The sequence below is a fragment of the Danio rerio genome, chromosome 20 (assembly GCF_049306965.1).
Source record: "Danio rerio strain Tuebingen ecotype United States chromosome 20, GRCz12tu, whole genome shotgun sequence".
In the NCBI taxonomy this organism is placed as follows: domain Eukaryota; kingdom Metazoa; phylum Chordata; class Actinopteri; order Cypriniformes; family Danionidae; genus Danio; species Danio rerio.
The window spans coordinates 7,238,828-7,264,501 of NC_133195.1; the positions used below are offsets into that span (position 1 = coordinate 7,238,828).

At 37.7% G+C, this 25,674-nt stretch overlaps 3 protein-coding genes across 4 annotated transcripts in view; 2 read left to right on the forward strand and 1 right to left on the reverse strand.

Moving 5' to 3' along the window:
• dsg2.2 (desmoglein 2, tandem duplicate 2) overlaps nucleotides 1-25,674 on the forward strand; it is a 713,230-nt gene that overhangs the window by 417,210 nt on the left and 270,346 nt on the right. The gene's annotated exons all lie outside the window — the stretch shown is intronic.
• The window catches only part of usp24 (ubiquitin specific peptidase 24), a 746,345-nt gene that overhangs the window by 244,671 nt on the left and 476,000 nt on the right, over nucleotides 1-25,674 (reverse strand). The gene's annotated exons all lie outside the window — the stretch shown is intronic.
• Nucleotides 1,687-25,575, forward strand: ftr85 (finTRIM family, member 85). Of its 2 annotated transcripts, XM_693013.10 has the most exons (7): nucleotides 1,687-2,107; nucleotides 5,965-6,060; nucleotides 11,389-11,622; nucleotides 14,753-14,912; nucleotides 16,474-16,533; nucleotides 21,555-22,063; nucleotides 25,368-25,575. In XM_693013.10, exons 1-7 carry the CDS (start codon nucleotides 1,763-1,765, stop codon nucleotides 25,488-25,490), a joined length of 1,527 nt encoding a protein of 508 aa, XP_698105.6. In that variant the 5' UTR covers nucleotides 1,687-1,762; the 3' UTR covers nucleotides 25,491-25,575. The 2 variants fall into 2 exon arrangements, with proteins under 2 accessions (XP_698105.6, XP_068071718.1); XM_068215617.2 differs by lacking the exons at nucleotides 16,474-16,533; nucleotides 25,368-25,575 and having other exon boundaries at nucleotides 21,555-22,216.

The following is a 25,674-nucleotide window of genomic DNA, read 5'->3' on the forward strand; positions in this document are numbered from 1 at the left end:
GCCCAAGCTTCAAATTCAGCAGCAGTGTTGCCAACTTAGCAATTTTGTTGCTAGATTTAGCAACTACTCATACTACACTAGCAACTTCTTTTTCAAAAAGCACATAGCAATACATTTAGCAATTTTTAACATTAATTTGGCTACTTTTAGCAATTTTTAAAAAGTGACTTAAAAGAGCAGCGGCTGCAGGCTTCACTCAGTAGAGTAAATTGCTAGCTCAGGTTGTTTTTCATAACTGTTAACTTATTGATATTTTTTAACATGTATAATTGTTGATAATTTATGTAGCAATAAATTCCAATAGTATAACTGTCTATAACTGTAATTGTCACTTTTACAAATGTGTTAATTACACAAGTTGGGATTGTTTAAAAGAATGAAACTGTTCATTATCAGTGTTATATTTAAAAATAAAAAATCTTATCAAAAAGTGTTTGTATTAATTTTACAAATAGTCAACTCTATTTTTCATACAAATATAAATATACATATTTCAGGTAATGCTTTTGCTGAGATGGCCAGTCAATTTGAGAAAACATGAATTATTATGTATATTACATAAAGATGTAGTTTTGAGTTGCGATTACGCATTGACGTCATCAGGCAAATTAATATGTTAATAAGAACCTGTTTATTGTGCATCTGGATGTATTGTTTAAATATAATATAATACAAGGCACCTCATAGAGTAGAAACATGACAGGCTTATGCTTGTCAGATACTATGTAATGACGTCACTGATATGCAAAGTACGTGACGCAATCTGGCAACATTTAACTACGGCTGCGTCCGAAACCGCCTACTACTCAGTAGGTACTGCATTTGAATTTAAACGTACTACTCTGCCGTTAGAAAAGTACGTTCTATACAGTATGAATGTAAAAAGTATGAATGGAATTCGGACGTACTACATCCGCCATTTTGTCATGGTCACGTGACCTACCTCTTCTTCTTCATTCTTTTATATCACATTTTACCTGTTTTTATGTTTTGTTTTGTTTTGACGCATTTTTATTATTTGTTTTTATTTTTATTTTACTTGTTTCTTTTATTCTTGTTTATGTAAAGCACTTTGAATTGCCATTGTGTATGAAATGTGCTATATAAATAAACTTGCCTTGCCTTGCCTTACCTGCGTCAGTTGCGTCGCTTTACTTCCATTCATGAATTCGCTCACGGGGCATCATGGGATAGCGCAGCCTGCATGAGATGCGCACTCCGGAATCTCGCCGGAAGTAGTAAGTCATCCGAGTACTTCTCGCATACTGATTTTCAAATTCTATGAATTCGGACATACTACTCGGCTCGCATACTGATTTTGGCGTACTATATAGTATGGAAGTATGCGGTTTCGGACGCAGCCTACTTTTCGGGCAGGCTTTAGCTACTTTTTATTAAAAACAGTTGGCTACACAGTTTAGCAGTCTTTTGCAACAGTTTGTGCCCGTCACGAGGCGTTTTGTCTTAAGCGTTCAATGGGAAAAGGCGCTGTCTCGTCGTCCGTATTTTTTACTGTCATTGTATTGTATCAAATGAATAAGAACTAGATAATGAATAGGAACTACTTAATGAAAAATAGCAGAATCTAAAACGTAAGTAGTAGCATGATGAAAATGAATACTCCTTATAGATTAAACGGCTTGCCATACGGACTCCTCCTATTACAACCTCACATCAAATACTGTAGAGAGAGAGAAGCTCGCCGGACCACATTGGCAAACGCCATACGCACTTTACGCTCGGTTTACTGTAACTGTAAAATATGGCAGAAGAAGAAGCTGGTATTTTTGTTAACCAGGAGCAGTTCAGCTGTCCTATCTGCATGGATCTCCTACGGGACCCCGTAACCATTCCTTGCGGACACAACTACTGTATGGAGTGCATCAAGAGCTTCTGGGAGCAGAAGAGCCAGAGGAAGCTGTGCAGCTGTCCGGAGTGCAGACAGAGCTTCAACCCGAGACCTGCCCTCAACAAAAACACACTGTTCGCCGAAGTTGTCGAGAAGATGAGACACACTGGGACCCGCTCACCTACTCTACCTGCTGCGGCCGGAGCTAAAGGTGACCAAGACACCGTCGGAGAAAAGCTCTGTGAAAAGTTATGTGAGGTACGTGTGTGTACGCGATGCTAAAACTTTAAGACTCTAACAGGTTATTAAGTTACATGACGTCTTCAAACTTGTGTATAGGCTACATTCGTCCAAAGTCTGAAAGTAAATACTAGTGTTTTTTAATATTTACAACTTTATGTTTAAGAATGCTGTTGTGAACTGATTGACTAAATTATATTTATTCTTTCGTTTTTACTACAGTAAACTGTGGTGTATTGTAGTAATAATATAGTTTACTATACAATAAAGCTACAGTATTTGGTCATTTGCTTATATTACTGTTGTTGTTGTTGTGTTTTGCAACTATAGTACCACAAGATACAATTCAAGTGCTTTACTATAGTAGGCCTTTGGTTAAAAAAACACTAGTATTTACTATGATTTATAGTATTTTCTACATGTGGGAATTACATTGTATCGTCAGATAGACCTAAATCTTGCGGAACAAGTAGCAAGTATTTAAATAAAAATGTCAAATGAAACAAAAAGATAGTATCCAATAACTAAGTAGTGTGTTTACAAGGATGAGCTGTTTATTACATCCATCCAACATAATGTATTGTAAATACTGTAGTGTTTTAACCATATTGTAGTGTATTCTTACTCTGTTAACGAATTCTGCTGTATAGTGAACTTATCAAATAAAACAATTGCTTTTCAAAATAATTGTACACTTTACAAAAATGTTGTATTAATTAACATTAGTAAATGCCTTCATTAATATGAATTAACCATGAACAACACATCAGTTAAGCTTTACTTAATCTTTGTTTATGTGAACTATTGATGTGTTAGTTTATAAACAATTCCATGCAAATGTCAACCTTGCCATGAAAAAAATTAAGTTTTCACCAAAATTGCAAAACTGTTTCTGCATTTTTTGTGTAGGCTTGTATTTTACAGTGCTTTAAAAATTCTCAAAAATGTCTCGGTCAGTGTTTTCAAACAATTATATTTGATTTACCAAAGTCACAAAAGTGGTAATTTCACATCTGTCATATCCATAACAGATAGATGTCACATGCATAACCAAGCTTTTTCCTCATAAATGCAAAAATGTTAAATCAAATAAAATCAGTCGTGTTATTTCTATAGTGAGCCAACTCTTATCCTTTTGATTAGCATTGTTTCTTGAGTTGTTCAGTTTAATTCACAGAATTTCTACAAAGTCTGTTGTATACTGTAATATTGCAGACTTTTTTTGTCACATCCATAACGCATGTTTATTTTCCTCATTTAAAAATAAACAAAATGTTTACAGATTTATATTTTTCTGCTCCCACAACTCTGTGGCTAGTTGTTTTGAAAAATATAAAGAGATGTTTCAATATAATGTAAAAAATACTTCCTCTGTCAATATATCACATCCATAATGCTGGAATAGCTCTTATGCATTATTACATAATCTTTGTGAATGTTAACTTGCTCATATATTCTAATGTATCTGTATACATTAGCAGCTTAATTAGTTAGTGTTTACTTAAACATACCTTTGTATGTTTGTTCATTATTATAATAGCCTAACAATGAACAACACATTCAGCAACACAGAAGAAAAAGCTTACAAATAAAGTATACTGTTACTTAATGCTTTGATGAGTATAGTTAGATAATGAACAATGACTCGCATTCTATCTGCACATTATTCATGTTTGTGGATTTACTAACATGATTTATTAGTGATAAAGCATTTGTTAAGGGAATTTGGAACCTTTTTGTAGCGTATACTACTGATCTCCATTATCCAATGTGTTACCAACAATGCTTATTAACATGGTTCAGGGTTAAAGACAAAACAAAGTTGTTGTTCACCATTAGTTTATGCTAACTAATGCATTAACTAACACTAACATTAATATACTGTATGTTTATTTAACAAAGATTTATACATGCCTAACATATTTGTTGTTCATGTTTAAATATAGGTCAAATATATTAAATTGTGTATAATCTAAAACTATTTTTATTTCCTGTTTTAAATGAAATACTTTTTTTTTAAATAGGCTACTTTACTCAATTTGGGAACACCACAGTAACATTAATTAAAGCCTTTTTTAATATGAATTAAATAACTTAACTTCTTATGTATAGAAACAGCTAAATTAAACAATATGTGTATAAAATCAGTTCATAAAAACAAGTTTTATAAATAAATATGTTTTATGTATTGTTTAACAATGTAAAACATATTAGATTTAAAATTTAAATCACAGACACACACACACACATATATATATATATATATATATATATATATATATATATATATATATATATATATATATATATATATATATATAAACTCACCGGCCACTTTATTAGGTACACCTTGCTAGTACCTGGTTGGGCTCCCTTTTGCCTTCAGTACGGCCTTAATCCTTCATAGTATAGAATCAACAATGTACTATAAATATTCCTCTGAGATTTTGGTCCATATTGACATGATAGCATCACGCAGTTGCTGCAGATTTGTTGGCTGCACATCCATGATGCGAATCTCCCATTCCACCACAATCCAAAGGTGCTCTGTTGGATTGAGTCTGGTAACTGTGGAGGCCATTTGAGTTCAGTGGACTCATTGTCCTGTTCAAGAAACCAGTCTGAGATGATTCGTACTTTATGACATGGTGCGTTATCCTGCTGGAAGTAGCCATCAGAAGATGGGTACACTGTGGTCATAAAGGGATGGACATGGTCAGCAACAATACTCAGTTAGGCTGTGGCATTGACACAATGCTCAATTGGTACTAATGGGTCCAAAGTGTGCCAAGAAAATATACCCCACACCATTACACCACCACCACCAGCCTGAACTGTTGATACAAGGCAGGATGGATCCATGCTTTAATGTTGTTGATGCCAAATTCTGACCCTACCATCTGAATGTCGCAGAAGCAATCGAGACTCATCAGACCAGGCATCTTTTTTCTAATCTTCGATTGTCCAAATTTTGCGAATTGTTGCCTCAGTTTCCTCTTTTTAGCTGACAGGAGTGGCACCCGGTGTGATCTTCTGCTGCCGTAGCCCATCTACCTCAAGGTTGAACATGTTGTGCATTCAGAAATGCTCTTCTGTATACCTCGGTTTGGCTGTAACGAGAGGTAATTTGAGTTAATGTTGCCTTTCCATAAGCTTTAACCAGTCTGGCCATTCTTCTATGGCATCAACAAGGCATTTGCGCCCACAGAACTGCCACTCACTGGATATTTTCTCTTTGTCAGACCATTCTCTGTAAACCCTAGAGATCGTTGTGCATGAAAATCCCAGTAGATCAGCAGTTTCTGAAACACTCAGACCAGCCCGTATGGCACCAACCATGCCATGTTCAAAGTCACTTAAATCGCCCTTCTTTCCATTCTGATGTTTAGTTTGAACTACAGCAGATCATCTTGACCATGTCTGCATGCCTAAATGAGTTGCTGCCATATGATTGGTTAATTAGAAATTTGCGTTAACGAGCAGTTGGACAGGTGTACCTAATAAAGTGGCCAGTGAGTGTATGTATTAAACGACTTATTCTTATTGATACATACATTAATGAGGATCTCCTGGGCTCCTTTATACAATATTATTTCCTCTTTTTTGTTCTTTTTACATGATATTCACACCCCATGAAAACAATTATTATTTTAACAGACCTTTTTATTTAATAAAAATACGAGAAATTAGTGTAATAAGTATTTAAAAATGATAAATTTCTATTCTTAAATAATTTCTTTTATTGCAGTAAAAATATGTTTTACTCTTTAATTTGATTAAAATGAAAAAGGCATACAAACATTTTCATCGGTGTGTTTAGAAAAAGATTGCTTGTATGTATAAATGTCTCTTCATGTGCATCTCATGGTCTGCAGCAAGAGCTCAAGCAATCCCAGAGGAGATGCCAGCAGGTTATAAGGCAGCGTGAGACGGAGCTACAGGATCTGAGTCAGGCTGTAATCTTGCTCAGGGTGAGTCCAGAAGTCCAGTTAGCACCAGAATATTATGAGTCATTATCTTATGGCCCTTCATCAATGAGGCAGAAAGCTTCTGCAGTCTTTAGCTGAGTTTCTAATGATGAACTAAACACTGTACACGAAGCAGCAACAGTTGAGTGCATAAAGTTTCCAACATTCCACACTTCAGTTATCTGTTATATAACATCTGTGTATAGTATGCTTTTACTCAATGTAACTTCATTGTAAACACATTACTCACTCTATTTAACATACAAGATGGCTTCAAATAGTGTATAAGTACATGAATTGACCTATTGGTTAGCTGGCTCACTCCCCTTAGTTACTGTTTCCAACCATAGATATATACACTAGATATCGCATAGGGACCCTGAGCATGCGTCAATAGCGCCGCCACATTGGTACAGTGCTTCCAGGACAAATGTCATTCAACCGCACTAGTCAAGACAGTGTTATTACGTGAAGATGCTGGACTTTAGCGCTGTCTACGGGTGTAGTGACGAGCAAACAAAGAAAACAAAGCACAAAGGCAGAACATTTCATAGGTATTATTGAGTTTTTTTCTGTTTTTGTATGTTCTGAACTTTTGTGCTAATCAGGTAACGTTATTGATGATAACAGTCACTTACTGCATTCACCATAAGGCAAAGCAGCTCCAACTCGCACTAAACACTCGGCTTATGCTAGTTTTGTTGAATTAAATCAGCAAACAATGCAAAATAAATATGACAACGAGATGCTGCGGTGCCAGAAACTTGTATTATTGTCGGCTAACGTTAGTGAAAGAGTCGTTCGGGGGATTCATTCACAAACTAATCGCTCCCTCCGTCAGTATGAGAAGTGAAAGCAGGATGGAGGTGTGTTTCAGGACATTATTAGATCAAATTTAACAGGGAGGGTGAATAGTACATTTCTGTACACACAAACACAAGCTTTTTGTCAGGAATGCCCGTGCGGTCACTGATCCATCAATGTAGAAAAGTGATGTAAAATTATAATTTTCGTAATTAGAAAAAAAAATTACATATTAACATCCAGGAAAACTCCCGATCATAGATATATGTGTATATGTGTATATCTCTGGCTTTGGATGGCCACAGTCCTCCACTGTACCTTGGTCCCGCATTAATTTCAAAGGAGCGCTACCCTGTAGCAAGATGGCGGCGCTCTTGACGCATTCCTTCCAATAGACAACAATAGGCCAGGCGACATCTTATGTATATATCTATGGTTTCCAACTTGGACAAACAAATTGAGTTGCTAACTGCTTTAGAGTTGCTAGTGACTAGAACTGTGAAACCTTTGTCACAAGATGTTTTTGACATTTTATTAATATATGAAAATTTAATAAATAAATATGGCAGATAACAAGTCTAATTTGGAAGTGAGGGTTTACTGATCATAATGCAAGTGAGAGAAGTGGGAGAATGACTGCACATACCACAGTATGAGATTCAATCAGTTTACATTCAACTCACTTTGCTAGTGGCGAATCAGTTCAGCTGATTCGAATGTTATCACCCAATTGAATAGGCGTTATCAGTGGTTATCAGCAGATAGATATGAGCTACTATTAGACTCAGAAGGCTATTATTATCCATCCACATGGTTAATTAGCTATAGATCGGAAGTTTACAATCATTTATATTATTTATAATTAATATTCCCATTAATGGTATTTTATTAAAGTCTATCCCTACCCCAACCCTAAACCCATCCGTCACAGTAATGTGAAAACAGATCTGGATCTGGAATCTTCTCTATTAGTATAGCTGATTAACCGTGTGGATGGATGACCTACCAGCAAGCGCAGAATGCTCCTACTGGCCCATATCTATCAGCTGATAACAACTAATAACCCCCATTCAATCGAGTTTTAACATTCAAAGCGGGTGTTCAACTTAGCTAACATTAGCTAGCTAACATTAGTGCAATGTATCTTAGGGCCTACTCACACTATGCCATCCGTACCGTGCCCAGGCCCGTTTCCCGGATCGTTTGAGAAGTGTGAGTGCGCTTAATCGGGCTCAAGCACAGTTCACTTGGGCGGCCTTGGCCCGATTGGAAGAGGTGTGCCTGAGCCCGGTTCACTTGGGCTTTGGCGCGGTACGCTTGTGTGTGAGTGCAAAACACGCCCAAGCCCGAAACTGAAAGCGAGACGTGACTTTTAAGGGACTGTTTCATATGGATTTATTAATCATTCTTACTGTTCAGTGAACGCAAACTGCCGCAGTTTATTAAAGACGCAAACCCCTAACTGCACAACAGCTGCACGCCTTCAGCAGACCTCCTCATTCCTGCAGCACGAGAGCTTTATGATTGTTTATGAGCGCCAAAAGTGGCGGATCTGTTCGGCAAAATATCTGACTGCGTGTCCCCGCATCTCTAAGGACTGTTTGGCAAAATATTTGATGGCATATCAAACGACTGAAACGTTATAACTAGAGAAATCTCCACTGTGCTGCTGAGTGAGAGAGTGTTTCTCACAGAAAAGCGCAGCAGCGATGACGTAAGCGTGCCGAAGCCCGTTTGTGGTGTGAGCGCGGGCCGTCGGGGGAGACAGGAGGGGGGACGAGCGTGCTTTGGCCCGGTTCGAGGCAACTGTACCTAGTGTAAGTAGTACGGCCTTAAGGTTGAGGCTGTGGGTCTCATATATTAACATCTCAGTAACTTATTGTAAATTGTGAGAATTAGCGTGCACTTATTTTCCCTGTTTTTGTGTGTACGGCATTTCCTATGCACGTTGTGATCGCTAAAATCCAAACTTGAAGGTAAAATGTGCACAGCTCTAAGTAAACGCTAAGTAAACATATTTAACTTATATATTGATTTAACCCTTGTAAACATAGTAAGTGTATTTTTGCACAGATACTATAATCTGCTGTTTTACTCCAAAGAACTTTTTTTTGCACAACCCTACCTAAAGGGTTAATGGTGCCAACTGCCCTACTAAAAAAATAGCTTAAACCAGCCTAGGTTGGTTGGCTGGTTTAAGCTAGTCGACCAGGCTGGTTTTAGAGGGGTTTTAGCCATTTCCAGGCTGGTTTCCAGCCATTTCCAGCCTGGTCTTAGCTGGTCAGGCTGGGAGATGACCAGCTAACACCAGCTTGACCAGCCTAGCCAGGCTGGGAGCCCAGCCCAAACCAGCTATGTCCAGCTTAAACCAGGCTGTTCAAGCTGGTTTTAGCTGGACTTAGCTGGTAATTTTCCAGCCTGACCAGCTAAGACCAGGTCAAAACCCCTCTAAAACCAGCCTGGTCAACCAGCTAAAACCAGCCAACCAGCCTAGGCTGGTTTAAGCTGGATTTTTCAGCAGGGTGAGGATCACCAATAAAAATTACACTTGTGTGACCTCATCCCAATATGGAAAACCAGCATGGATTTGAAAGCAAAAAATGTCATTATAATGTATGTCAATGGGGCAAAAACAGCCACAAACATAACAAAAGGGTAGCACATTTGAACAGTACACAAGGGTTAATCAAGCTTTTTAAAAATCATTATATGAGCTATACTCATTAATAAATATATTAACATTTATTTTGGTGTTTGTTCTCTTTTATTAAGGTTTCTGAGACCCTGTGTTAGCAGACATGGGAAGAAACAAACTACAAATACTTCGTTACTGTCTGTACTTAAGTAGATTTTTCTGGTATCAGTACTTTACTCCACTATTAATTCATTTTTTTACTTTTACTTCTTACATTTTTACACAAATATCTGTACTTTTCTACTACATTTATAAATCACGCTACTTTTTTTTCACGCTACGTTACTTTTGTGTTCATGTGTTAGGTGGTGCGATCTATACATTTTCTTGTGCACAATTTGAACGCATTTTGGATGCAGTCAAGTCTATTTTTCATGATTGTGCGCCTGCGTGCTGCAGTCCGCGGCTTCTCAAAAAGTATGCTAGTGTATGAAGTTTACTATGAGAAAGGCAGAGATGACTACGCAGAAGAGAGAGAGGGAGACAGCAAATTTAACATGACTGATGCTGTTATATTTACAAGGTAATAAGACATTTCGCTCGATTAGATCACAGCTACACAAGAGAGACACATTCCAGTTTAAAAATATGCTATACAAATACTTAAGGTCTTTTGTCCACTTCCAATCTTACTACACAGAGTTTCTCTGCTCTTTCAATATAATACTGCGAAAAAAGTGCTTTTTTGTAAAGTTTCGCACATTTTGTACCAAAACAAATCAAATACTTTATAGAAATGTTATGCATTGAGATTTATTTTACTTATTATTTTCTTCCTTAATACAGAATTGATGCTGTTTAACAGTTTTTTATAGATTTTTACATTGATTTTACATGAATAAAAACAATGCAAAAGATCCTAAATTTATCACATGAATAAAAGATCATGCACGTTTTGTAGGTTGTAGTCATGTCTGTATACAGTATGTTGCTTTTAGCATAGAATACATGTATTAACAGAATTAATGTTTATCCATTAAATGAAATCATTCTGCTAATGCAAAAAAATAAAATAAATAAAGTTTGCAGTCAAATACCATAAGTATTTATTTTGACAAAAGAAAATATATTTTCAATATATTCAATAAAAAATATTCAAATATAAAATAAAAAAATTGCAATATATTTTAAAGATATACAGGCCTGGAGAATTATTTTTAGATTGCATGAACATGAATGGCTGCTGTTGTTTTTGATCTAACAGCCACTAAACAACATTGTGAACGCTGTGAGTTTGCATCAGGATGATGATACATGGGGGAAAAACAGATATTTACCTACCTAGTGAAACTTAAACAAGTAGTAGTAATGGGTACTGTTTACTTAAGTACATTTTTCTTTTTTTTTTCTTTTTACTTGAGCACAAAAGTTTAGTCAGTTCTTCAACTTTTTCCAGAGTCGTTTTAAAGGATGTAAAGGATGTGTGTACTTTTGCCATCTCTGTGTGTTACTATACAACTATATTATAGTATAAGGACTGTGATTAAATCACTTTTGTTGAGTTAAAACTTTGATTCTTAGTTTTGTTTTAGAGCAAATGTATATCTCTGTTGATCTTCTAGATGTTAAAATGGAGTAAACTACATTCTCAGGATACCAGTAATAAGTGTCAAATGCACATTGCTTTACCATTTTTGTACCATAAACACCATTAAACCAATATCTTCCAACGTTTCTCTGTGGTGCTGAAATCAGCCTTGGGTTCCAGCCATTGTGCAACTGATACTGAACTGCCATTGGCTCATCTGCATTGGAGGGGAGGGGCTTACCAACAGCTCAATTGAGACCCACTTTTAGACTCATCATTTCTGTGATTCTGTACTGTCTAACAGAGCTCTGCTCAAGAAGCAGTGGAGGCAACGGAGAAGATCTTCAGCGAGCTCGTTCTTTCAATCGAGGCTCTGTGTTTTGAGGTGACGGAGATGATCAAAGAGAAAGAGCAGGCGGAATTGGATGAATCACATGGATTTATGGAGAAACTAGAGCAGGAGATCGCGGAGTTCAAGAGGAGAGATGCTGAATATGACAGGCTTGCACAGCTTGAAGATAAAACCCAATTCCTGAAGGTAACCTCAGGCACCAAAACACTTTATTTCTGTTCAAAAGGCAGTCACACTAATGACAAGACAGTCAGTAATGGGTGAATAAGTGCCTGCTCACTTTTTCTAACTATATATATTTTTCTATTGGGTAAAAAAAAAAAATCTTTGTACAGTGTCATGTGATGAACCCAACGGACTAACTATGAGGTATTTACAACCAGTGTTGGGGAAAGTTACTTTTGAAAGTAATGCATTACAACAGTGGTCACCAAACTTGTTCCTGTTGGGCCGGTGTCCTGCAGATAGCTCCGACCCTAATCAAACACACCTGAACAAGCTGATCAAGGTCTTACTAGGTATACTTGAAGCATTCAGGCAGGTGTGTTGAGGCAAGTTGGAGCTAAACCCTGCAGGGACACCGGCCCTCCAGGACTGAGATTGGTGACCCCTGCGTTACAATATTGAGTTACTCCCCCAAAAAAGTTACTAGTTCCTTACAATTTTGTCCTTTAAAGGGCACCTATGGTGAAAAATCTACTTTTCAAGCTATTTGGACAGTCATATGTGTATATATAGTGCATAGACCATCATATTGGGGTGATATAAACACACCCAGTCCTTTTTTTTCAAGTTAACAACATAAAAACGGTGGACCAATTGGAGCGGTTTTTAGACTGACCGCAACTTGACGTAGGAGTGCCGCCCCCCCGCCCACCAAATTGATTGACAGCTGCGCGCATTAACATGTCTCGGTAGTCACGTGTATATGTCAACAAGCACAGACGTGCGCAAAGCAACCGGGAATTAGAGGTCTGTTCAGTTCGCTAGGATCAGCAATCATCATCAAATGTGATCAAGAGTAAGTTTCACATGTTAGAAATGTTTTAAAAATGTTTTTCAAAAAGTGCACGTGTGTAATGAAGTACAGCGACTTACTTCAGCTTTACTTCATCAGCACAGCCTCGTGTCAGAACAATTATAAAGAAAGACGCTTCAATCCTGGTTTGTGGACGTTAAATCAGGTTTATTTTGTACGTTAACATAACAGATATCCTCAAAGCAGTGGAGATTAGCCTGTATCCTGTCACAGTGCAACACAGTGTGTATCTGTGTGTGTGTGTGTGCGCGTGAACGATGTTGCGTGTGACTCATCAATGCAACTGCACAACAAATACTGATTGGTAAAGTACTTACTGTAGTATTTCTCACAAACGCTACATTAGACCTTCTTCCTTTAAGTCTGTTGTCTGACGCAGCCAAGGGAGGAGAATAAGGCACGCAGGAAGCCATGTAGAAACAGTAGGCGGGGAGGACTAGCCTTAAAGGCGCAGTACGACAAAACCACCCCCTGGTGGAAAAATGTATAAAACAGGATCTTGTAAGAGGTATAATGAAAAATCTAATGGGTGTTTTGAGCTGCAACTTTATATACACATTCTAGAGACACAAAACTTATATTAAATCTGAAAAAGGGGTAACCTAGGTGCAGTTAGATATATAAACTGTACCTTTAAACAATACGAGCATTTATAGCAAATAAACAAATAGTGCTGGAGAAAACTCTCGCAGACACACGCTCGTGTCACGCACACGCACTGAAATTGTGCACAGTTTCTGTGTTTTTAAGTAGTTGGTGCGTTGTAAATACTCGCGCTCCCCTCCCTTGCCATAGTAAGCTATTGCGACATAGCGCATATGGAATAAATGACGTCAATACATAATAACCGGTTATGATTATTACTGAACCGATACCACGTCTGTCCACGTCTGCATGGCAGTGGACAGAGGAAACAATTAATTTTGACACCCCTAGTATAAGACTATATACTCAATGGCTTTAATGAAGAAAACAACTACAGTCCAATGAAACAATTGAAAATTATACAAACTATTTAAATGACAGAGAAATAGGAAACATTGATTTAAATTTGTTCGTTGCATCTATAAACGTTCACATACATATGTAAAGGGAAGTTGCAGATGAAGATAAACTGAAGAATAATGAAAAATAAAGCCGTTGATATATATATATATATATATATATATATATATATATATATATATATATATATATATATATATACATACACATATACATATATATATATATATATATATATATATATATATATATATATATATATATATATATATATATATATATATATACACACACAGTATATTTAAGTATTGATATAGTATTGATATACAGAATAGGAGTCTGTGTTTTTTGTGGTAGTCGCCTCCATTTCTGGGACATACCTCATTTGTGAGCATCAGTGAGCTTTAAAAAAACAAGAAAAACAAACTGTTTTTGTCTGTTTTTGTCTGTTTAAAATATTTCTTTAAGTATTTGGAGGGTACAGGGAGACTTGATTATGTTAAGTATGACTGTGCTTTATGGAAGTGGGTGTTGCTGAATATCTCTTTGCAGACCATGGCTAAAACCACATACTTCCATACTTTATAGTACACTAAAATCAGTATGCAAGCCGAGTATTATGTCCGAATTCTTAGAATTCAAAAATCAGTAGGCGAGAAGTACCCGGATGACTTACTATTCTAAAGTGCGCATCCCATGCACACTGCGCTATCCCATGATGCCCCGTGAGGGAAGTTAAGAATGCGAGTGAAGTGGCGCAACTGACGTCTAGGTCACGTGAACATGACAAAATTTCGAATGTAGTACGTACGAATTCCATTCATACTTTTCACATTCATACTGTATAGAACATACTTTTAAATTTAAGTGCAGTACCTACTGAGTAGTAGGCGGTTTCGGACGCAGCCTATGATTCTGTTGTTGGGGAATTCTCTTCACAGCATCATGGGTAATATAGTTTTTTGTACAAATTACATTATTAAGCATGATTGCTTTAAAAGTCATTTGAAATAATGCTAACGGACAAGTTAAACAAAATGGATTAACAACCTCAGAGCGCACAAAAGGTTTAGAAGTAAGTTCCTTATGGACAAAATAATGGAGTTTTACTCCCAGAACCCATCTCTTGCACTATTTACCCCCGTTGGCATCAGTTGGTGCTTGTTTCCTCTGCTTGAACATGATTGGGAAGTCACATACTGTTCATTATTATTGTTGGATATCTGTCACTGCAGTCTGCCTTATAATAGTTTTTTAAATTTAATATCTCAGGGTTATGAAACGCTGTGCAGTCTGCCTGAGTTGCTGACCTCTCCTGCAGTTCTGGTTAATCCAGACTTCTGTTTCGAGATGGTGGCAAGAAAGCTCACGTACCTGAATGAGGAAATTAAAGACCTGTGCCAGAAGAAATTGGTGAAATTATCAAAAAAAGGTAAGATGTCATGTGAATATGTTTGAAACGGCATGCTGACAAAATACTGTACATTTTCAAGATAGTAACTTGTGCATGTTTTAATGTGAGACTGACATCGGGTTGTTTGTTTAATGATATATATTTGTAAATTAGTTATAGAACATCAACACTCAAATAGGTTTGGCAAATTTTTGAGATGACAACTGGATGTCATGTGATGATGTAATTTAACACTCAAGTTGCATATATTATTAGTATTAGTAAACCATTTACATTAAATATGTTTAGTTTTTATTTATGTATCTATTAATTTATTTGTTTGCAGTGGTGTAATGTAACTAATTACAAACTACTGTAATTAAGAAGTTTTTGTCAGGAATTGTAATTTACTAATAAGTTTTTTAAATGTGTACTTTTACTTTCCCTTAAGTACATTTATAGTGCAGTATCTGTACTTTTACTCCCTACTTTCCTTCAACCTGCAGTTACTACTTTATCTTCTCTTGTCTATGGGGATTAGAAAACATCCAACCTAAAATCAAACAAATATCAAGGTCAAGATTTTCTTTAATATAGTAGCCTAGGCCTACTAAATTTTTTATAATCGGCGTAAGGAATAACTGTATAAATTAAATCACTGGTATATTAGTGATCAAAACATGTGCATGACTGCATAAATTATTATCCTCTTTTTTATCGAATATTAGGAATGTACACGTTTAAATCTAAAAAGTTAATCTCAATAAATTTTCTCTTTGAACCACCAGGTGGCAGTATATATATATATAATTTTATATATTAATATATAATTTATATATATATATATATATATATATATATATATATATATATATATATATATATATATATATATATATATATATATATATATATATATATATATATACACACACTTTCAGTATTATCTTAGCTTGAACTGACCTAATCTAATAATGTTTATATGAAATTATCCGGCTCCTACGCAGGCTTGAGCTAACAGAACTGTTACTATGACAACAACTCTCAGATGAGTTTTGAAGAACGTAACGATCATGGATCGTGTCAAATTGTCAATATCCAAATCCAGCTAATTGAGTAATCCACGTGCGAAGAATAGACCCCTGCTTGAGCTTAAGAGATTGTATAATCGGCCGTTTCAAGACTCAATGTTATGGGAAACCGAACAAACAAGAATAACATACAATAACAAATCTAAGAGAATATTCAATCATAATCTAAAGTAATATTAAAAGAGAAAAAAAAACAATCTTATCAATGTTTTATAAATAGAGTCAAATAAAACGAGGATAAATGTATCAATATTCTAAACCACCTCATACTGAAATTGGAGTCAGATATGAGTTAACGTTAAAGTAAATCAACATTGTGCACTATAAAATGCACATGCAGTGAACCTTTATCCACCAGTAGACACCATCATTGGACTGGCTGGACCTTACATAAGTACAGGTCTACATTTTCTATGGTATTCAGTAAAAACATGAAGTTTAATAAAATACCATTAAACAATCAAAAATTATATAAAAATAGTACTAATGTTTGCATTTTGTCTTAATAGTTACAAGACTCAAGTTCATCCCAACACCTGAACCAAAAGTCAGAGAGCAGTTTTTGGAATGTGAGTAACACACACACAAACACAAACACACACACACACACACACACACACACACACACACACACACACACACACACACACACACACACACACACACACACACACACGTATACTGTATGTGGCTTACAAGTTACAAATTGTTGGTAACAATTTACAGTAAGGATGTATTAGTTAATGCATTTACTAACATGAGCCAAACAACGAACAATACATTTATTACAGTATTTGTTCATATTAGTTAAAGAAAATAGAATTGTTCGTTATTAGATCATGTTAACTCATGATGCATTAATGCTAACAAACATAAATTCTGAAATGCTGTACAAGTATTGTTCATTATTGGTTCATGTTAGTAAATAAGTTAGCTTCTATTCACTAATGAAACCTTTCTGTAAAGTGTGAACTGACTTATTACTGTACAAAAACATTATATATTGCCTTATGCCGAGTTCAGACTGCGTGATTTTCAAAGTAGTTGTGTCACAGATGTTTTCATGCTGTACAGCTATCTGGGCTAGCGTTTTGTTGCTGCTTTGTTTACACTTCAAGATAGATCAGCGACAGGGGCTTTCACATTGCATGACTTTACAATAGGAAGAATCGCCGATAACTTCGTCCAAACTACGTCTCACAGCCAAAAAAAATAGTATATCTTTTGTCATTACCTACATAATAAGAAAAAGGCTTTTAATGGGGTAGAAAATTTACATATTTGCTCTCCTGGGTTTGAAGGGAATTAGCTATTTCTCCTCACACGGTTGTGATATTGCTCACATGACATGTCAAACAGACACGGATGCTCCTACCCAATTTACACTAGCTTTTCCTCCATTTCTTGGGTCTAAATAAACTGAAAATGAGCACTTTTAACTTCTCCCCCAGCCTCCCGCTGACCTGCAGGTACACACACTAGTCTAGTGAAAGCTGCTCTCTCATTGGCTCGTAGGCGATCGCCAATGTTATTTTCAGTCAAAACTCATTTCACACGGCATGATTTGAATCGCCGACAGCTCCAGATATTTAGCACGCCAAATATCTCACAGGCATCGGTGACTTAAGCCTGGTTTATACTTCTGCATCAAGTTACCGGCGTAACTCACGGCGAAGGCAACGCGCGTGGCTGTGCATTTATACTTCTGCACGCTGTCTCTGTTGGTCTGCATTAACACTTCCAAAACGCTAGTTGGCAGTGAGGTGTAAATGTTCCTCAGTGTTGAGTTTCTTCGCTTCTGTTTTGCTTTTCCTGAACACTTCCTGGTTGTACAAGTGACTTAAACTCGCTCATTTTGAGGCAGGAACCGGCGGACGTGCAACAACTTTAACTATGAGGTAAACACAAAACAAAACTTTCCATCCGGAGCTCCTTCACGGGACTCCACACTTGTAAACAATCGCTTGCGCCATTCGCGCGGCTCTCGGTCCCGCTCAGATTCGTCAGCGAAACCAAGCCGACCAATCACAGAGCTTGGGCTATGCGTCGTTGCGACGTGTAGTTACAATTTTTGAGAGGTGCACGTCAGCCACGCCGACGGCCACGGCGAAGGGCTATGCGTCAGCGCCGTAGCATACGCCGGCGTTTGACGCAGAAGTATAAATCAGCCTTTATTGGCGATTCTCTCAGATCGCGTCTTTGATAGTTCATTCTGTGTGATTTTCACTTACGTGAACGAGCACCGATTTGCCTGTGATTTCAGGCATTTGTTGTCGATTTCTCAAAACCTGTCAGCGAGTCAAAATCGGGGCTAAAATCATGCAGTCTGAACTCAACATTACTCTACCCCTAATCTAACCCCAAACCTGAGGCAAAATAGTGTCAAGTATAAGGGTAATACCCCATGTCACTATACAATTCTGTGTCCTTGTAAACACATCAATCAGAACACAATCACACACATTCAGATTTCATGTTTTATGGGGAATTCCTATAGAAGTAAATACACTCACTGGCCACTTTATTAGGTATACTTGTCCAACTGCTTAGTGCAAATTTCTAATCAGCCAATCACGTGACAGAAACTCAATGCATTTAGGCATGTAGACATGGTCAAGACGATCTGCTGCAGTTCAAACCGAGCATCAGAATGGAGAAGTAAAGTGATTTAAATGACTTTGAATGTGCCATGGTTGTTGGTGCCAGACGGGCTGGTCTGAGTATTTCAGAAACTACTGGGATTTTCACGCACAACCATCACTAGGGTTTACAGAGAATGGTCTGACAAAGAAAAAATATCCAGTGAGCGGCAGTTCTATAAGCGCAAATGCTTTGTGGATGCCAGAAGTCGGAGGAGAATGACTGGTTCGAGCTGATAGAAAGGCAACAGTAACTCAAATAACTATTCGTTACAACCGAGGTCTGCAAAAGAGCATCTCTGAACACACAACATGTTGGTCCTTAAGGAGGATGGGCTACAGCAGCAGAAAACCACACTGGGTGACACTCCTGTCAGCTAAGATCAGGAAACTGAGGCTACAATTGGCACAGGTTCACCAAAACTGGACAATAGAAGATTGGAAAAACGTTGCCTGGTCTGAAGAGTCTCGATTTCCGCTGCAACATTCGGATGGTAAGGTTAGAATTTGGCGCCAACAACCATCTATCCTGCCTTTTATAAATGGTTCAGGTTGGTGGTGGTGATGAAATGTTGTTGGACATATTTTCTTGGCACACTTTGGGCCCGTTACTACCAATTGAGCATTGTGTCAATGCCACAGCCTACTTGAGGATTGTTGCTGACCATGTCCATCCCTTTATGACCACAGTGTACCCATCCTATATCGCATCCGATAACATGCCACATAATGAAGTGTGAATCATCTCAGACTGTGGCATTGGCCACTCAAATGGCCTCCCCAGTCACCAGATCTCAATCCAGTAGAGCAGATTTGGGATGTGGTGTGTGGGAATATAAATTTATATAATCTATATATAACTGAAAAGTGATATTCTTTGGTTTTTAGGGTGTGACAGACCTTAAAATGTCTTGGTTTCCTGTCCTTAAAATAATGCAAGTTGTCAGTTTCACAGCACAGCTAAGTCTATTGTATAACAAATGGTCAAGCCGGTCAACTGCTCGGACGGGTTCTGTCTCCAGAACATCATTTGCACACTGTTTTCATCCCTGCTGAAAAAAAACAGCTTAAACCAGGTTTTAGCTGTTCGACCAGGCTGGTTTTAGAGGGGTTTTGGCCATTTCCAGGCTGGTTTCCAGCCATTTCCAGCCTGGTCTTAGCTAGTCAGGCTGGGAGATGACTAACTAAAACCAGCTTGACCAGCTTAGCCAGGCTGGGAGCCTAGCCTAAACCAGCTATGTCCAGCTTAAACCAGGCTGGTCAAGCTGGTTTTAGCTGGATGTAGCTGGTCATTTTTCAGCCTGACCAGCTAAGACTAGGCTGGAAATCAGCCTGGAAATGGCCAAAACCCCTCTAAAACCAGGCTGGTCAACCACCTAAAACCAGCCAACCAGCCTAGGCTGGTTTAAGCTGGATTTTTCAGTAGGGATGCTAAAATATATTGTGAATGGTTACCCGGCGGACAACAACACTTCATTTGCATTCTTTGTTTTAGACTGTCCCCACCTACATGTATCAATGTCTTTAAAAATGTATTTAAACTCAGTGTCTGCTCTACTAGTTGAAAGTTTTCTTTCGATAACGCCACAGCAACGCTGAGTTCTTCTGATTAAAGGATTCTGCCTTGAAGATACCCAAAAGGTTTTCCTTGTTTTCGGCTCGTCCTAGAATTTCACAACAGTTTTTGGTGCCGTGACCCGGATAGAGAAACTCACAATAGTTGGAACAGGAGATTATCATCATGGATGTGCAGCCGACAAATCTGCTGCAAGTGCGTGTTGTTATAATGTCAATATGGGCCAAAATCTCTAAGGAATATTTCCAGTACCTTGTTGAATCTATGTTACGAAGGATTAAGGAAGTTCTGAAGGCAAAAGGGGGTCCAAACTGTTACTAGCAAGGTGTACCTAATTATGTGGCCGGTGAGTGTATGTTCCTATACTGTACAGACAGTATATTCTGTCCTCTTATGCCTCTTACATTGCTATAATTCTTTATTTTGCATGATTTAAGAGCTGTAGTCAATATTGTGGACAAAAAGTTAAAGTTTGACAAGCAAATAAACTCAGTCGTCAAAAGTGGTTTCTATCAATTAAGGAAAATTGTCAAATTGAAGCCTTTTCTTTCTTTTAAAGAGCTGGAAACTGTCATTAATGTTTTTATTATGTCAAGACTGGACTACTGTAACTCTTTGTATTCTGGAGTTTCACAGGCATCAATAGCACGCCTGCAGCTGGTTCAAAATGCAGCTGCTAGGCTTTTAACTGGGACAAAAAAATTCTCTAGTATCTCACCAGTTTTATTGTCTCTTCACTGGCTCCCAGTCCAATTTAGAATTCAATATAAGTTATTGCTTCTAGTTTTTAAAAGTTTGAATGGTCTGGCACCGACTTACATTTCTGAGCTTCTTCACTGGCACACTTCATTGAGGCCAATCAGGTCTGAAAACACATTTCAGCTAGTTGTCCCCAAAACGCGGTTGAAATCAAGAGGTGACAGGGCTTTTTCTGCTGCAGCCCCCCGACTGTGGAATGGTCTGCCTTTACAGATCCGGTCATGTTCTTCACTTGGTGCTTTTAAGTCTCATCTAAAAAATCACCTTCTGTCTCTTGCCTTTGATTGTAATTAATTTTAATCTGTTTTATATATTTTGCTAATTTTTTATATATAGGTATAGATTTTGTATGCTGGTCGTTTTGTAAAGCACTTTGGTCAACATCTGTTGTTTTTAAATGTGCTCTATAAATAAAGCAAACAAACAAACAAACAAACAAAAAAATCTCCACACGGTCAAAAATGACTTGCTCTATGTGTTGTGTTGCTGTTATGTGATAGAATGCTATAATATGACATGTGTGATGAATACCAGGATCACGCACACTCATACATACAACGAAAATCACAATAAACAGCTGTCACATTTATCCACATGTCATGTCTGTGTATTTCAGATTCGGGCCCTCTAACACTCGACCTGAACACGGCTCACAAAAACCTCATCATCTGTCCAGATAATGTTCAGGCGACGTTCAGCAAGACTTATCTATCTGTCCCTGACCACCCAGAGCGTTTTGACGGCTACTACCAGGTCTTGTGCAGAGAGAGCGTGTCCGGACGGTGTTATTTCGAGACCGAGTGGAGCGGAAAGGGTCCGGTTCACATTGCAGTGTCCTACGAAGACATCAGCAGGAAAGGAAAGAGCAGCCAGTGTGCATTTGGACACAACGCTCAGTCCTGGAGTCTGGTGTGCTCCGATGGCTCGTATGCGTTCTGGCACAATGGAAGAGAAACCAAAATCCCCAAAACGCAGTGGGCTCACAGGGTTGGAGTTTACGTCGACCACTCTGCAGGGGTTTTGGCATTTTACAACATCACAGACTCAATGAATCTCATCCACAGAATCAGGGCTGCATTCGCTCAGCCGTTGTATCCAGGGTTTAGAATTAACCCGGGGTCCAATGTGAGTCTTTGCTATCCACTTTAATGACGCTTAATCCTTGTTGGTACTACTGTATACGCTTTTTTGGTAAGACTTTATAATAACTGCACACTATGAATCGTTTATTAAGCAATAGTAAATAGCTAATTATTGACAAATCAGTTTATAAATACAGCTACAGCTACTTGTAAAGACCAAGAGCGTAGGTTGCAATTGACATCGGTGGTGAGGAGTGAATCTGGGTGGTGAAGTGGGATATATATATATATATATATATATATATATATATATATATATATATATATATATATATATATATATATATTCACACAGGGTGGGCTATTTATATGGATAAACCTTAATAAAAAGGGAGTGGTTGGTGATATTAACGTTCTGTTTGTGGCACAGTACTATATGTGAGTATCCGTAGTTTCAGGTGCTGCACATCTTGTATCTTCACACCGTAGACAATTGCCTTCAGATGACCCCAAAGAATAAAGTCTAAGGGGGTCAGATCAGGAGACCTTGGAGGTCATTCAACTGGCCCACGACGACCAATCCACCTTTCAGGAAACTGTTCATCTAGGAATGCTCGGACCTGACACCCATAATGTGGTGGTGCACCATCTTGCTGGAAAAACTCAGGGAACGTGCCAGCTTCAGTGCATAAAGAGGGAGACACATCATCAGGTAGCAATTTCAAATATCCAGTGGCCTTGAGGTTTCCATTGATGTAGAACGGCCCCACTGTCTTTGATGTCTATGATGTGAAGATACAAGATGTGCAGCACCTGAAACTACGGATACTGGAAGCCTCTGCTGGCGTTTCTCTTGCAGTGTTGCGATCAGTGTGTGAAGAGTGGGAGAAGAGGCTTGCATTGACAATCCAACATATAGGGCAGCACATTGAACACATTTTATAAGTGGTCAGAAACTTGTAAATAACTCATGAAAGAATAAACTTACTTTAAAACCAAGCATAACATTGTTTTTCTTGTGAAATTCACAATAAGTTTGATGTGTCACATGACCCTCTTCCTATTGAAAAAACTAAAGTTGGATCCAAGATGGCTGACTTCAAAATGGCCACCATGGTCACCACCCATCTTGAAAAGTTTGCCCCCTCTTATACACTAATGTGCCACAAACAGGACGTTAATATCACCAACCATTCCCATTTAATTAAGGTGTATGCATATAAATGGCCCACCTTGCATATATATATATATATATATATATATATATATATATATATATATATATATATATATATATATATATATATATATATATATATATATATATATATATATACTGCTATTATTTATTTAACTGCTATTAAAGTATTAATAACTAATCCACTCTTCATACAGATTATTATGTTTTAGGCCTGTAGCCAAGGGGGGTTCGGATGGTTACTATTATTATTGAATTTTTCTTATTATTCAAACGGCCACATTCTGACTAAGGAATGTTGAATGTTCTGGCCAGTTTGTTATTTTTATATTAAATCCACACTTAAAAAAATTATAGTAATAATTTGACAAAATAGTTGGAAAATTTTGGTACATCAAAAAGCATGGTTTTAATCACCATCCGACAAGATAATCCAGCAAAAATTAGTTCTTAAAATGTCACTAAAATGCAATATTTATACCTCATAATTAAATAGAAAATCAAGCAAATAACTGCAAAAAGGTTCAGTTTATCAGAAATAAAACAGCCACCCCTATTATAAGGCTGGCTATAGGCCTGATAGTGTAATTTAAAAAAAAAGTTTATTATTAAAGTTTATTAAAAGTTTATTAATAATAATTATTTTATTATTATTCATTTTAATAAAGATTTCCGTTTATTTTTGCCATAGTGCAAATGAAACATCTCTCATATATCAGTATTTTGCCTATAGATGTATTACCATGTTTGTAAACATTCAGTATGCGAACGCAGGGCGGTGGCAGCAAAAAAACGGGAGCGCTATTATTTACAGCAAGGGAATGACATCCGATGCGGTACAGAGTTTGTTGTTTTAGAAATAAATTATATTGATTACATCTTTTATATATCAGTACTATGCCAGACTATGTGTCTACTGAATTAGGACATGCTACGCTGAGAGATTAGGAGAACTGGAAATCATATACTTTAACGTTAGCTGTTTATTCTGCAGTAAGTTTTCAAGGCATATTATTCACAAGCTATATCAGCCTGCTATATAGCGATAGACTGTGTGTCATTAACGGCATTATCTTGATGGACACATTTAGTAGCGAACTTACGTTTACAGTTTATAACTTACACTTTCGTTAAAAAAAGCACCTTATGTCCACCGTTTTTTGCTGCCGTCATCCTCACTTGTGTGTCACCCAACACACCATACTCTAGCACTGGATAAAAACAATCCATTGCATTTGGCGCTGCTTATATCTGAAGGCAGCCACAGCCTCTCACATGATAGCAGGCAAAGGCACAGCCAATCAAAATGTCCATATGCATTTTGGGGGCGGGAGAACTCAAGGAGAGAATGTGATTTAACCCTTTCTGCGTGTCTAGGTCTCTATGGTCTAGGTCAGGGGCGGGCAAACTCAAGTGGTGCTCGCTGCAGAGCCATTTGAGGAGAGGTGAGTTCCAGAGAGGGGGAGCTTAAGCTTGAGCTCCACCTTTTTTGCACTTCTTCTACGAGTGATGTCACTGGGGGTAGGGTTAGGGGCGGGGTTGGTGTACGCATTAAAACAGCTTACAGGAGGAGGAGCGACAGCTCATGCTCCCCCTCTCTGGAGCTCACCTCTCCTCAGATGGCTCTGCAGCGAGCACCCTCTCGGCAAACTCGGTCCTGGAGGGCCAATGTCCTGCACAGTTTAGCTCCAACTCTAATTAAGCGCACCTGATTATAGATTTCTAGTGATTTTGAAGACACTGATTAGCATGTTCAGGTATGTTTAATTAGTGTTGGAGCTAAACTGTGCTGGATGAGTTTGCCCACCCCTGGTCTAGGTTAATGTTGATAGCTCGATTTAAAAAAAATAAAAAATTAAAATAAGGTGGATTAAATTATTGGTAGGTACATTTCTATGGTCAGTGGATATTGATGGGGACGCGTCACCTCTGTTCACCCTAAATCTACGCCCCTGGTAAGGACATTAGGAGATTTTATTTTCCAACATAGGTTTATTGTGAAAACGTACCCTTATATACATTTCTGGAGACCGCGAATTATGTAGCCAGTGGCACGTATGGCTGTATTTAATTTTTTAAACGAACGCTACGGGGCGGTATGACGCTCCATATGGACAGCTTTCCCTCTGTAACCAGTTTATCCCATTAGCTCGCCATGACATCGGCAGACTTGAGAGGCAGAGAGGAGTTGACCACGACGACGGGATTCGAGTCGAGTGAAGAACGGTTCCAAAAAGCAGGTAAGACAAAAACAGGCCAAAAAATAAAATAAGTAAATAACAGGGTGAGAATGTGGTAAAATCTGAAAACGTGGTAAAAATCTGACGAAGGCTTTTCTTTTTCTGGATTGCTTTTGAAAATTGTTGGTTGGGTTTAGGGAAGTGGGTGGGTGGGTCAATCAATACAATTGGTAGGGTTTAGAGAAGGAGGAGGGTGGGTCAGTCGATTCATCCATT